At 34.7% G+C, this 15,996-nt stretch overlaps 1 protein-coding gene across 1 annotated transcript; it reads right to left on the bottom strand.

Moving 5' to 3' along the window:
- Positions 1-11,318: 11,318 nt before the first annotated feature.
- POL{LAMBDA} (DNA polymerase lambda (POLL)) lies at positions 11,319-15,859 on the bottom strand. Its single transcript, XM_079070155.1, has 14 exons — positions 15,593-15,859; positions 15,376-15,516; positions 14,754-15,005; positions 14,592-14,685; positions 14,359-14,489; positions 14,218-14,280; positions 13,795-13,974; positions 13,647-13,700; positions 13,479-13,567; positions 13,086-13,176; positions 12,802-12,882; positions 12,547-12,614; positions 11,835-11,919; positions 11,319-11,611 (listed from the first exon to the last, which is right to left on the bottom strand). The coding sequence occupies exons 1-14, from the start codon at positions 15,701-15,703 to the stop codon at positions 11,516-11,518; spliced, it is 1,536 nt and encodes a 511-aa protein (XP_078926281.1). The 5' UTR covers positions 15,704-15,859; the 3' UTR covers positions 11,319-11,515.
- Between the last annotated feature and the right edge of the window lie 137 nt (positions 15,860-15,996).

Here is a 15,996-nt window from a genome sequence, read left to right as displayed (position 1 = left end):
TACCCTATATCCACATCCAAACAAGGAAAAGGAAGTAGGGCGAAACCACACATTCTCAGCCTATGAGATCCTAACTATATATAACCTTGGGAGCATACACTCTGTAATCTTAGACCGATCCATAAGGATTTTTTTTAGTTTTCACGCAAGGTTATTTATGGTTCCTAGAATACCCCTATAGTATTTTAATTACATGTTTGATTCTAAAACTTCTGAACATGCTTTTGGGTTTATTGTTAGTCTTTTAGTATCATCAAATACTCCTATAGTATTTTAAACTTTATGTTTGGCTCTAGCATTCCTATATGGTAAGTTTCAGATTCATTGCAACACCACCATCACTCCCAAACACACGTTGGTCGCATCTCGAATAAATATAGTTGATCAGGTTATATTTATTCCAACTTACAATTACATAACTGCCCAGGTTTGACGGTAATGCTCAACATCCAAAGGCTTTTATTCTTATTCTTCTTGTGATACTTATTCGGGTTTTTATATTCTGGATGTTCTTATACTTTTGTAAAATATGGTTATATTTTAGAGTATAATTCTTGGTCAGAGTGTTTTTATCCCATTGTATTTATAGGTTGTATATCTTTTATGATTTGATATACTGAGCTCACTATAAACAATGCTCTGATACCAATCTGTCACACCCCAAAACCGGAACGGCGGAAACGTTATGGGGTGGAGGACGTCATGTCAAGTATCACAACACATGCAGTATAGTAATCAAAGTACAACAACCATTGCATTAATAGTATAAGTTTTACATAGGTTACATTTAGCAACAACATCAGAGTAGATACAGAAAATAAAATAAGATGCAGCTCGGTACAAGGCTGTCTTCGCAAAAGCTCCCGTAGTATACCTGTCTACTGATGACCTGAGAATACAAGTTATTTTGAAAGAGAGTATCAGCATTTTAATGCTGGTGAGTTCATAAGTATTTTAATGACATTGATGTAAATACATATTTTTCCTCAAAACAATCTCATTAGGTGATGGTGATAAGAGTTTATAAGGTATTTGAGTTCTTTCTAGAAAATCCTATATTTTCTGACAAAAGTAGTCTTCTATCAAGACCCGACTGTTTTGAGTTTAGAGAAATGAGTTTAACTAATAAAAGCAGTCTTCTACCAAGACCCGACTATTTTGTGTTTAAGAGCATTTTTCCCCAAATGTTACTATCATTATCAAAATATAGTTTTACATTAATGAGTATGTAAGAAGATCACAATTAAATGTAGTAGGGAAGATAATGCTTTACTTCAGCAAGGACATTGTTGTTTATAAGGTAAAAATGCAGACTCCAGGTAGTATTTGATGGACTATACACCTCAGGGAGTCTAAAGTAGTAGAATACAGACTCCAGGTAGTATTAAATGAGCAATACACCTCGGGGAGTCTAAAGTAGTAAAATACAGACTCCAGGTAGTATTAAATGAACAATACACCTCGGGGAGTCTAAAGTAGTCTTTAGTCCTAATTCGGTTAATTTAAAGGTTCAAATGGGAACTAGTACATAATTAGGAAGATATATTAGGATAGTTTTATGTATATATAGAAATTACCGTAGTATTAATTACCTTAAGGCCATGAATTATAAGGTAATTGTAAAGATACTCGTAACCATACTGATTGACGGATGTAAACACGACGGCCTGCTGGCGTCGAAAATAGATGTGACATTTGTCACCCCTTGGCTTGGTCGGCCGGGACTGTAGCTAGCAGTCAGGATGTGGGATGGTCTGTCCCGTATAGATTTATACACACAATGCCCGCTCTCCCTCCAGGAGACTCTGGTTACCACTCGACAACGGTGAAATCCGCGTCATGAGGATGTATCTAGTATTTTGATTTCTATATACCTTTCTTTTTACTAAAAGTACAAGTTTTTAGAATATTGATATAGCTAAGTTCTCCTTCATGAAAGTTATTGTTGGATTCTAAACTATACCTATTATAGTTTACTTGAGAGGTTATCTAGGTACCTTTGCTACCCAAAGGCGCTGAAGTGGAGTAATAGTTTTAATATCTAAATAGATATACATAATATATAACTAGGATTCCAACGACACTCGGACACATAACCGGATACTCTAAGTCCACAACCAAAGAAGGAGCAGGAAATAAAGCGAGCTATCAGTCCTAAGTCCTTCAAATCCTACTTATATAACTATATCTATACCGACATGAATCTAATAAGAATATAAGTTTAAAAGACTTCGATAAAAGTTTAGTAATTTAAAAAGAGATTTTAGTATTTTAAAAGAGATTTGAAAACAAGATTTGAAAACCTTTAGTTGGATAAAACAGTTTAACATGCAAAAATCTACTTGCTTGACAGTTATTAATCTCATGTGATTGATATAATAACTTAGTAATTCAACTTGTATCCCCCCCCATAAAAGCATTTAAAATCATTTCAAAGGTTGATTAAGGGGTATGAACTCACCTGTAGTGGGTGATTCGGATGAACGGATGGTATAGGATGCTAAGTGTCAAGTGAGGACTTGAACACACACGCGGATCCTATTTAGCATATAATGACACACATATGCATCTAATTAGTCCTTTAACAACTAATTAATTAAGTTAAGACACCCTAATACATGGATAACACTTTGATTCAAGTGTTAGGAGTGCTAAAGGGTTGTATCTAAAGAGAGTATGGCCTCACCTTGGAGTTTACTTCCCATTTGGTAACAACACATGAGTTTACGGCCCATGGTCATTACCCCCATGAGTTTACGGCCGTAAACTCATGGTAATTTGTACCATTGTGTGATTTAAGGTCTTATACCCCTCAAGGAAGTGTTCTAGATTTGTATCAAAGGCTTAGGAAGGGACTAGGGCTCAAAATGGCCCTTCATTGGGGTTTACGGTTCTTGGACCACTCCTTGGAGTTTACGGTCGTAAACCCCTTGAGTTTACGGTCGTAAACCCATGAGTTTATGGCCATAAACTCATGGTCACTCCTACCATTCGTGATTTGGGGTCTTTAGCTCATGTATGCAAGGTTCTAGCTCAATATTCAAGCCCTAGAAGGTGTTAGGGGCAATTAAACACCACTTGATGGTGTTTACGGTTCAAGGAGATCCCTTGACCGTAAACCCATGTGTTCTTGAGGGTTTTTGATGTTTTTCAATGGTTTAACAAGTATTCTAAGTAAATAACTAGTTAGGAGGAGTGTACTTACTTATAGGAAGCTTGTAAGAGTGTTTTAGGCCCAAAAAAAACACTAGTGTGTGTTCTTGGTGTTCTTGGTGTTCTTGAAGAACACTTGAAGATCTAAGAAAATAGGAGATTCCATGGATGAAATCGTGTATAAACACTAGATAAAGTGTTATATCAACAAATCTAGGGAAGAAACACTTACATTTTTGGAAGCTTGGAAGGAATGTGTTATGATACTTGAGAGAGAATTGTGGGTGTTCTTGAGCTAGGAAGTGAAAAATGAGCCAAAAATGACTAAGTGTCATATTTATACTTTTTAGAGTTTACGGCCGTAAACTCCATGTTTGGGGCCGTAAACTCCAAACTCTTGGAGTTTTGAGACTTAAGTGATGCACGACAACCTTTAAAGTATACTTCCTATAATTATTTATCGAAGTACTAGGCTTTTGAATACTCAAAATGACTCCAAACAGCTTAGAATTTGGAGAAAACAAATCTGACTTCTAATGGGGTGAATAGTTGTACCAGATGGAAATTCCGAGTTGTCATAGGTTAACCGGCACACTAAATGGTTTCTAAGCAAAGGTAGCGAAGGGTGACTCGATGTTTGTCATAGTTCGGTGGAGCGTGTGTGGTTAACCGGCACATCGAATAGGTGACTGTAACATTGCACCATGTATATTTGCATGGTTCTTCACACCCTGTTTTGTCATCCTCGGCATCCCAGTCACAAATCGAGGGGCATATCGAGATTTAAACATGCCATTGAAACGTTCAATGAATCTCAAAGGATCTAGGAGTTTTCAATACATTTAAAACTTAATCTCTTTTTCGTTTTTTCATGGTGGAAAATTAGTGAATCGTCATTCACTTACCTTCAAATGTTCTGCAATTTGGGTTACGGCATCCCTCTCCCAAGTTGTAGAGTATTGTGTTGGGTCCTAGCCTTAATATCTCATTTGGGTGTTTTATTAAGGACTCAATCAACTGACTTGATTTTTCTCCCGTTTTAGAGATGTATGATTCTAACTATGGTCTTCCCAAATCCCTTGGAACAAGCTTTCCACATGAAGATGATATTCCACGATTCGATCGAGGAACAAGAGATCATGCTTCACTTCCTCCACCTCCTCCTATTGTTCTCCCTAACCCACAAGTTCAAAGGCTTGAAAAGTTCAAGCTCACTCAAGCCCTTTTAGCAAGTAAACATGAAGAAGGAAAGTCAGTGTGTGCACACGTCTTAGAGATGAAGTCACACATTGATAGGTTAAGAATGTTGGGAGTCGTTGTCTGTGAGAATCTAATTGTTGACTGGGTTCTTCAATCGCGTCCTGACTCATATAGTGAGTTCGTAAGAGAGTACCATATGATGGACCACGACGTGACCCTCATCGATCTCACCTATTTGCTTGTTGCTGCTGAATCAGCAATGATTTGGCGCACTGGAGAGGCAAAGTTGATTGGTAGATCTGCCTTCCAAACTTCCAAACCCCCATGGAAAAGCATGCCATGGTCGAAAAGTTTGATCATAAGAGAAAGGCAACGTCTGAGGTAGTTCCGTGTGCTGTTCCAAAGGAGTCAATTTGCTTTTATTGCCAAGAGAAGGGGCATTGGAGACGAAGCTGCCCTGTCTACCTGAGAGATCTAAGAGATGGGAGAGTCAAGACGTATAGCTCTACTTCAGGTAAAATCCATTAACTAACTCTGTAAGTTCCTATTTTTGATTCTTGATACATTATGTGATAAGATTACATTTTTGATGTTTTGTAGAATCGAAGAAAAGAGAGGAAGCTTAAAGGAAGAAGTGAGCTGAGTCTGATCGCGAAGAAATGGATTTCGATCGCATGGATTCAAAGATCGGATTTTTGGAGCTGCTACTTTAGAGTTAAGATAAATTGCTAAGAAATATAATAGCATAGTTTTTCAATTGAGTTGTGTTGTAAGGACAAATTTTTCCGCAATAAAATAAATTGTGATTTTGTTTTATTTATTTATCCTTGCAATGACATGTATGAAAAATTGATGTTTGTGTATTTCTATTATTAGCAATGTTGAAATGGAGGTGATTCTTAGTTATGTTATTTATGGTAGTGTCATAATTTTCTAAGTAAGGAAAGATTCCCATCGCCCAAGTTTCAATTGGACAAGAACTTAAAATCATACGACTTGTATTGTGTGATGTATGGAAATCTTGGTACTTAGGTAATTAAGACTAATTCTTTGTTCACATAAGTATGTGAGTCAAGAGAATGACTAAAGGAACTAGTACACAATGTTGTGCACTAGTCAATTCCACCATAAATAATAATAACATTATTCGTCATGATTTACTAAAAGTCTAGTAAATGTGGTTATACTTACAAGATTAAGTGTAATTCTTAATCATTGAAAAGTTTCAATGAATGGCAGAACGAATAAGTAGAATCAATGAAGGAAGAAAGATAAAAGTTTCTCCATTCTAAGAAGAAGGGAGAGTACTTTTGTATCGTGTTTTATGATCGTCTTGGTAATCATAGGAACCATATTACAATTCATCCTCTAAAGACACCTTAGTGCACTAGTTTGGCTAAGAAGAGGAATCGAGAATTGTTGTAGTGGTTAAGTCAGTAATATGTATCGTACTTTGTTCCAAAATCAAGTCTTAGAGTTATACTCCAAGATTGTGACTTGAGTGACATAATCTTAAGTATGAATGTTCTTACACTTGCACATTTTGGTAAGTTGTGATGTCTTGAATAAGACAAAGACCGACTAGTACCAAATTGCATGTAGGTTTTGTCTTGATATAGACACACACTAACTCTTGAATGTTTGTTTTGTCAAGAAATGTTTCTTGATAAGAGAATCTAATATGTCAAGAGGTCAGTGGGAGTCTAAAGATCTTGAAAAGTTTCAAGAACTAATCGAGAGTAAACCTGCTGTTAATTACTAGCACACGACTTGAGGTTTCTAACCTATCGTGTTGACATATTCTTGTTTCTGTGCCATTCCAGTTTGGTCAACTATGCATGTGAGTTCTATGAGTTCTCAATAGGTTGCATAGGGGCAATGCACCTTAATCAATGGAAAGTACATTGAAAGGTAGGGGTGAGCTGCTCAATAACGTGGAAGAAATGGTAGGACCCTTGATGGCAAGAAATTAAGTATGAACGAGTTCTGTCCATAAGAGTTTGGATTTGTCACAAACATTATCTTATGACTATGGTTGTGACAAATTGGCATGGATAGGAACACATGCACCATAAAATCTAAGTGTCATAAGGTTTCTCTCCTTCATGAAAATGATTGTGAGGAAATGCTTTCACTAAGAGAGATTTTAAGGAGATGGCGATTATGTAAATTGCATTCTCAAATTCGACTATGATTACGGCATCCCTCTTCATAGTTCGAATTGTGAGATTTGGCGATTAGTCTGAACATTTGGGACTTAGTAATATAAGTTCTGAATTAGTTTAGACACATATGTGAGCTGTCTAAGGAAAGGTGTATGAGTTTGAGAGGCTTAGATAAAGGCTTATCGAAGCACATCGTATTGGAAATATGAACTTTGGAAGTCAATAAGTATTATCCAATACTGTTTTCTGATACGTGTCAAAGCTAGTGGGAGCATAAATGTTATGCTGGAATGGATATAATTATCATGATAGTGGGAGCATGATTATTATTTTAAGTGTTGCAAGTTGGCAATATTAATTATAGAAAAACAAAAGTTTCACTTTGCAAAGTTACAGGGGTTGAAAAATTGTTCTTGCTATAACTAATGGAGAGAATGTTATACTTCGTTTCCTATCTAAAAGCTTAGATCGAGAAATTTTAATTGAATTTAGTCAAGGATATATTTATTAATTGCATTCTCAAAGTTCGATTATGATTACGGCATCCCTCTTCATAGTTCGAATTTTGAGAACACGGCAAATAGAAATATTATGGCAATATTATAGCAAGAAACTGGTAAAGTATCATGTTTTTCATTATGAATCATATCCCATACGCTTCGGGTATAGGATCGATTACATATGCTGTAATATTCGACCGTTCTAAAATTTTCCAAATGCCTAGGGCATTTAGAGGGAAAAATGAATAGAACTGGATTTGACTAAAATAATTAAACAACTGTCAAGGACAATCTAAGGTTCGCCAAGGATTAGTCGCTTGCGGACAATTGGAAGTATAGTCATGGATGGACCATATTGGCATTATTATGAATAGATAAGATTCTATTTAAAATGAGTTGTCATATGGAAAATATGGAAATGTTTCCTTATTGGGAGTTGGACGTTAAGAATCTATGTCTAGATTAGAAACTTATATGCAAGAAGGATGTTCTAATGAATGTACTTTGAATGTAAGACTTCATGACTATGGAATTGTCTTGTAACAATCTCCAATAGAGCACTTTGTAATTTCATTGGCAAAGTCTTGGTCACTTTGGCGCCGTGATATTACGAAAGGACCGTTGCATAAAATGTTAGAATCTAACATATTCTGGTAGTGGCGAGAATTTTGTATTCTTACACTAATGATTAGGAATTGTGAAATGAGCATCATTGGAAATATGTTCAATTGATCTATTTCACAAAGTAAGGACCATAGGTAAACATAGTGTGCATGCTAAGAGCATGGGACAATTATTGTTATAATTCAAGTAATAAGTTGATTACCCGAAACAACAAATAATGAGTAATCAATATGGTGATTAAATAAAAGTGTTTTACTTATACTCAAAAGTTTGAGGCCATATAGGATTAGTATTATTCTTGTGTTTCACTTTGCATGTTTTGACTTCCCGAATAATAAGATTATTCAAATCCTCCACAGTCGCTCATACTTTGGAAGTAGGTATGAAAGAAGACTGTCATGAATCCGTCTGTAGATTGTCTAAAGTGTTTAGACATAGCACAAGTTTGCTGCAGAGTTCATGAGTGCTGCTATAAGATTAGAGTATTGGATTAAACCCACGCTCACTTGGATCTCTTCATGGATTTTATCACGAGTGATTGGTGAAACGATAATATCTTATATTCTTGAAACCGAGATGTGTGAGTTGTATTCTACAAGTCGGTTGCACATTGATAATATGTAAACGCACCAGTAACTTGGTGTTATAAAACATATTGTTGTGTGTGATTTGATGAGTAGGTACAAGCGAGCATTCGAGTCGAAGTTTATCCGTTCCTTTTACCCAAAGTGGGATAAAAGCGATATATGTGGTCCCCTCGATGATTTAGTGGTGACACCCTAAGCGCTTCGCCAAGTCGGGACTAAGTTGATGTGTTCAACTATAGTCCGTTGTCAGTCGTCATAAATCAGAAATCGGGAAACAACACATAGACTGAGAGAATGATTATAATCCATGTCTCATGTCTATACAATATCTAGAATGGAGGAATATATGATCCCTTATCTAAAGGACAGGTTGCTGATAAGATCAGAGTTCGACAGCGTCTTTGAGAGCTACGATTGCTAATCGGATTCTACTTGCATTTATGGTTACTAGACTTATCCAAGTGGGAGACTGTTGGATTAGTGTCTAAGCCCGTAACCATATTTGGTAAGTACATGACACGGTTGTGCATGGTCCTTTTGGGTTGCCTTCACCAAAGCAACTTGACTGGAAAAATAATAGAGAAAGAGGTTATTATGGTTTATTAATATATTATAAGAATAATATATTAAAAGAGAAATCATATTTGTTTAGTTATTATTGTTCAAGAATTAATTTTGTGACCAAAAGGAATTAACTAAACTAGGGGGACTGAAATGCAGTTATGTGATAGTTGGAAAGTAGGGCAAAGGATGCCCTAGGGATAGGGTGGACGAATTCAAGGGGATAAGGCCCTAGAATTCGTCCAAGGATAGGGCTTCTGGAATTATCCTTGGGCTGCTTGGTGGCTAAGCAACCAGATAAGGATAAGGACTGAAACCCTAATCCCTACAGCTATATTAAGACCCCCTGGCTTAGGAAAATTGGCGACTTGATTAGAAGAAGTCCTAGAGCCAATTTTCTACCTCTCCCCTCTCTCTCTCTCTCTCTTGCCTCTCCATTGCTCTTGGTGTTTTTGAGCCATTAGAGGTGCTACACTTGTGGTGCTTGCTTTCAAGACAAAAAGATAGAAGATTTAAGTTGTTATTATAATATAACAACAAGAGGTATGTGAACCATTCTCCTTTATAGATTTCGAAATTACTAGGAGCATGCTAGGGTTCTTCATGTGTTCATAATGTTGTATATCTAATAGAAAAACATAGATCCAATTCTAGGGTTGCATGCACACATAGGATTGTTTGTATAAAACTCAACAATTAGTTTGTTTTCCGATCTCCGTTTCCTGGATTTTCCTTGACAAATTCATGATTTTAATTGGTAACGACCCTTCAATATTTCATGAAACTCGTAAATACCCTATCTACCTTATCCTTCTATGTGTTTCGATGAAATTATAAAGCCTCTAGTGAAATTACTCCAATCACGGATCGTGATGACTATGCAATTGCTCATGAACTCTTCACGCATTTTATATTCATATGTCCCTCTTTGTTGGGGTTTGATCTTCAAGTTAAAGATGAGTCACGTTGTCGTTGCTACGTCATTTAATTTTTCACATTGGTTTTATGTGATGTTGATGGTGTTTTATTTCAAATTATCATTGTTGTTTAAAAATGTTGGCTTGACTTTACCATGGGTGTATTTGTAGGTATGAACGAGTTCTTCTAATTTGTTGTACATTGGATGTCATGGTTTGGTAATCACACTCTTTCAAAAATAATAAGTTTTGATTATTCGTTCTTTTTGATAGAAATTAAGGCCTAAATTTTGTGTCTCAAATGGTGGTCACTGAAACTTCTTGTCTTACTATATGGGTTGTTATGAAATCCACGGCGCAAAGTAATACTTTATCGTGGAATAATCTTTCATTTTGTTCGATAAGTTAAGTGCATTCACAATGCATTGAATTCCTTAGATTTCAATGGATATACACGTGCAAATTGTTCTATAATGCATTAAATTCATTCCGTCCATTAACTTTAGCGTCAAGGATGTTGGAGATCAAAATGTAAACTAATAGCACCGATATTATGGCACTGCATGTATAGACACCAATTTTGTTTTGTTGTTTTACTCCAAAAATATTGCCCACAATAGGTCTCTAACCCTTCAACAAGTCTTGTTTATTATGTTATAATAAGGACGAACTGCACAAAAAACATTAGGCTTTCAGAAAGGTTTGATTTTGATACTATGTTTTTTTTTCCAATTTGACACCGAAAAAGTGATGTCACAAAAAATGTCACGTCATCATGTCATGCCAATTCTATGAACATGTCATATCGGCTAGCAACTGGGTTGACCGGTCAAATGGTCAAACATTGAAACAAATTGAAAATATAATGTCAAAATCGAACTTTTGTGAAAACTTAGTGTCTTAATTTTATGAAAAAATAGCATGGTGTCAAAATCGATTTTTTATAGGATCTTGGTGTTTTTATGCAATTTTCCCAACTATAAAACTATAAATACAATTAAAAATATTTGTTTAAATGTGGTAAACGTAACAAAAGAGTAAGGGCTTTTCTTTTTGCATTAGCTTTACCAAAAAGAAGGAAAGGAATCTTCTAACGCGACCTCATAGCCGAAACAAATAGACAAAATAGCCCCAACCCAAAAAGGCCAAACATGAAACAACCAACATAATTAAGATTTTTTTAACGATAATATCGTCAAAAGTAACAGATAAACAGTGCCCTTTCTAATCAGTCCACTGAATTTTAAACTTAATTTACATATATGCCCCTTGTTAAATTTAGATATATTGAAGTGACAGGAACCCAAGCTTTTACATTCAAACAAAGTTACTTTTTCAAACTTGTTGCCTAAGCAATCCAGACATCCATATTATGTAAGATTTTGATGATGAATAAATATAACTTTGAAGAGGCCATTCATCTGGTTATAAGAACGTACATTGCATAATTGATCGGATCCAACACAGGTAAAAGTAAAACGAACCAATAAAAGTGATTAATTTCTCATCAAAAATCAAATTCATATTCATATTTAGAGAGAAAACATGTGTGGATCTTGAAAGTAATAACAACGACAAACAAGATTATTCACAAACAGATTGTTAAACTAGGGTTGATCCCATAAACCAAACCAAATAACTGAAACCGATTAACTAGGTGTTGCATAAGAAGCATGTATCATGTATGTTGCTAATGTTGTTAATTATGTTTCTATCAAAATAAAGTTTATACAATTACAAACAGTCGATTTGTCTATTTACAAAGTTAACACAAGAAAACATTTTCCCTGGGTATCAGATATTAAATATTAAATATTTCGTTCATGTGGTTCAAGCCACGGAAATCCAAGAAACTCAAACACTTCCTTTTCCGAGTTAAATTTCAAACTTGTGCTAGCACTAACCTGCATAACATCACATGTAGCATAATAAGTAATAAAACAAAATGCAAGAAATATTCTACATTCAAATTTTTGCACTTCCAAAAATTTAAGCAATAATAACTTTTTTGTTATTATGGATGGCATTATACTTTGAAAAATATATGTTTGAATGAAACTACTACACTGTCACTGACGTTTAATTTAAGAAATAAAAGAGAGTTTTTTGGTTGTATTAATTAATTACCCTTTTCCCTCCAGAACCTTGAGTTGCAGGGAAGAGCCCTGTGTCATCTAACCGGAATCCTTTGCTTTCCGCAAGTATTCTCAGCCTGCATTCAGTTCAGTTTTCATAAAAACATGTTAGACAACATCTTTTTTTAACAAGGAAATAAGAAAAGGCTCTCAATGCAAGAAATAGCATTTTACTTTCCAACTTTTTTTTTTTTTTAAATATAGCATTCTACTTTCATTTATGGGATATTCATCAAATTTCACCACTTTCCTTGACCACAGCTTTTTAAGAAATACCAAAAATGATCATTACTTTTGAAAGTTGGTAGTTGCAGAACAGCTTATTTCAATAAAAATCTCTCACCACAAAGAACCTAAAAAGAAATCATTTCTATTTTAAGAGTCCCAAAACTTCAAAAAGGGTTTTGTTTTTAAATTTAATTTTGTAAGGCTTATGTGGTGGGAAGAGTTGCTACAAATATAATAGATATATTTTTTGAAGTATGATGCTGTACTAAGAAATAATTGTGAAGTAGAATGTAGTAAACAGAAGAAATGGAGATACAATGAGAAAACAATTAGTGTTAAGGAAAACAAAACACCAAAGGTTACTTTTAGGCTAAAGTATCATTAACAGAATATACTATACATATATATATGATATATGATATATGATATATGATATATGCTATATGTCATGTAAGCTGTAAATGAAATTAACATACCTTCTATTTAACACATCATTCCCTGTCCATGCAATTAGCCCAAATGGATATATTTCCTTTGGGTACACCTATCAAATATTCACATCACATCAGTGTTTCTGTGTATCCTTATCCAAAAAAGCTACCAAAATTTCATAATCCATATCTAATTCATTTATTAATAAACGGACACCCGTATTACTGGTTAACTGTATTTTAAAAACAAATAAAGCCCCCATTTATATATATATTAATAAAATAAAAAGACCAAAGTACCTTCAAATCAATGCGATGCCTCAGCTCCCTACCAGGATATGTGCAAAGACCAAAGTATGTATCAACTCCAGAATCAGTACCCTGAATTGAATTAAAATCATAAACAAAAGCAACTAGTTATTTTCAAAGGAATTGGAATCCAAAAGAAGAGATGTAGAAGAGCTTTTAGGGTTAAAAGGGCATATTCGGTAATGCTAGGAATTGAATTCTATCAATACAAGGATTTTGTAAATTCCAATTCATCCCTGATTTTGAAAGGAATTGGAATCCAAATGAACTGTTACCTGCTCACTATGGATACTGAAGACCAAATCCTCTCTTAAAAACTTCATATCCTTCAAATGATTTACATACTTGGGTAGAAACCCTACATGACTGTTAAAAAAAAAAAAAAAAAAAAAAACTATAAATTATAAATTCATATACCAAATCAGCACCAATCATTATTTACTAGTTTGAATACCAAAAGCAGCTGAAATCATATTGAAATTTTAAGAAGAATAAAACACACTTAGGACTTTCTCTATTAAGTCATTCAATTTGTATCAAGTAATAAACAAAAATAAACACATATATAGCTCTCCAGATTGTTCCCATTAAGTCAAAAAGAAACAGAATGTAAAAAAAAATGCATATTCCAATATTAACTAGTAATATTATTAATGTAATGATGATACCTTTTTCCATCAGGATGTGTAATCACAATATCCATATCCCCACAACTAGCTTTTCCACGTCTGAAGGATCCTCCACACACAACATTCACCTGACATAAATAAATATTTTCATTTTTTTTTATATTGATTTGTAACACATTTTTAAATATTGGAAAACATAAGACTTACACCAGGTAAAACATCTTCTCCAGCTTTCTGTAGCAAGCACTCCATCTCTTGCACCTATGCATGCAGACAGTTATATAAGTTATAATAACAAGTTTTCATCCACAAATCTTCAAAAATATTATATTTTTCATAACACCAAAAGCCATACCTCATCACGTGGTATCCTTGTTTTGATATCATCAAAATATTTCAACCCTAAACACTGTGACTTTGTCAATGTGTCATCACTTTTTAAATCCTCCAGACTTCTGTGTCCTTTTTCATACAGTTTCAATGCAGTTGCTGGACCAATCCCCCATACTTCCCCAAACAAACTAATTGTCCTTACCTAGGAAAACCAAAAACAAGTGATTTTCATTTCATTTTCTTAAATTCAATATAAATCTTCAGATTAGTAACATTAATAGTTCACTTCATTTCTTAAGAGTATAGCAACTCCTTTCATACTTAAGAATAATGTTTGGCCTCATTGTTTTTGTACTTCATAAGAGTAAATTCTTACTGTAAAAAGTAAAACTTAAACAATTAAGATCACAACCAAAATGAGAAAAGTGAAGAAATTTTTCAACACCTTTTCATCACTCTCAAAGTGTTCCAACTTGGACAATTTCCCAGTAGTCACAATCTCATTTATCTATAATAGAGCAGAACTATCATCAGAAGATTATTACAATGCAATGTCTATTGAAAAAATTGTTCATATTTGACTTACATGATCCTGCATTGACTTCCCAATAGCAGGTAAATGTTTGACTTGATCCACACTTTCAATTTTAAATGGCAACCTTTCAATAACTGGAATCGCCTTGTAATAGCTGAAAGATCTTCGATCATCACCCAAAGCTAATGAATTTAAATTTAATCACATCAGAAAGTGCATCCAAACAACTCATAGCAAGGTTACATAAAGCAAAAAAGAAAAATATGGCACCAAAAGTAGTTTACCTCGATATATATTGATAAGCTTGCCAAATATTTCTGTGATATCTCTATTTAAATCAGGAGGATGATATGGCAACGAAGCATCTGGTGCACTGACCTGAGTGACAAACAAAAGCCATGTAATTTTATAAACATAATCTATAATGAAACAAAAGAAAAAAGAACCTTTTCATCTAATGACTTGTCCTTCATTTCAGAACTAGAACCTTCTGAGGTTTTGGGTGAGGATTTCAGCTTTTTATGGGGGTGTAACTGATTGTCACTAGATTCTTTCACATCAGTGGGTTTAATAGAGTTCTCATTAGATGAGTTTTTTAGGGGATTTTGGGATGAATCCAAATGTATAGTGTATGATTCCTCATTAACTTTCTTTCCTAGATGCAAGCTGTCCTCCAACCACTGATAAGGGAGAATGATCTGCAAAATATCATAACACCTGTTATTAGGCAATTCTATATTAATATAAACATGATTCCAGATTATAAGAGTCTAGGCGATAGTAGTCATCTTATGTCGTTTTGAATTTCCCCCAAAATTCAAGATTTCTAGGTTTTACACTATTTTGTTTTTAAATAAAAAAATCAAGGATTTCATTCGATCACGACTTAGTTGGGTAAAGATGCATTTTCAGTATGATTTGGAATGTCTGATTTTTAGCAAACCGTATTCCAATTTGCGTTATGAAGAGTGATAACTAACATTAACTCATCAACTTTTCAATGAAGAAAACGAAAGAGATCAATGTACTTGGTTGCGGAAAATAATCAATAGGTCATGTACGGTGTACCCCTTTGAAGCGCTGTAATTGTTTCTGGCCAAATTTCTTGCGCAATGAGTCGGAGTTAACAGCAAAAACGTGAGTCACATTCTGTGACAACTTTTCTTCTTCTATGATTGCTCCCATCTGCCCTAGTTTTTGCTTCCATATCTTCAAGAGAAACTCGATTATAATCATGATATACCGCCTTACATATATCTAAACAGCAAAGAGAGAAAACCGAAACCTCTAAACGACGTCTTTGGACGTCATTATCGACGAGGAAGACGACCATTCCGGAGAAGATTCCGTCAGGATCCGACGGTGGAGAACGATTCTTCCTCGCCTTTGGCGCCATTTTCTTACGGCTTGCTTCGTGTCTGCTTTGAATCCCGCAGTCAATCCAGAAGATTCCAACTTAAGACTTTAGACCTTCGACCGCTTAACGGTAGTTGTTATCCAGGTGGTGACATCTGTCTTCAGAAAGAAGTTCGAGGTTGGGGCCTTCATTTTCAGACACAAAGGTCCCTTGTATTATCAAGTAGGGGTGGAATTGGGACGGTACCAATTTATTTTTCTCTAAATCATCTATCGTACGAACTATAATTGGTATAAAAAAATTTCTACCGGTATCGTACCAAGTATACTTGG

Source organism: Lactuca virosa, chromosome 9 (assembly GCF_052849685.1).
Source record: "Lactuca virosa cultivar CGN04683 chromosome 9, Lactuca_virosa_CGN04683_v6, whole genome shotgun sequence".
Classification (NCBI taxonomy): domain Eukaryota; kingdom Viridiplantae; phylum Streptophyta; class Magnoliopsida; order Asterales; family Asteraceae; genus Lactuca; species Lactuca virosa.
This window is presented reverse-complemented; position numbering and strand designations above follow the sequence as displayed.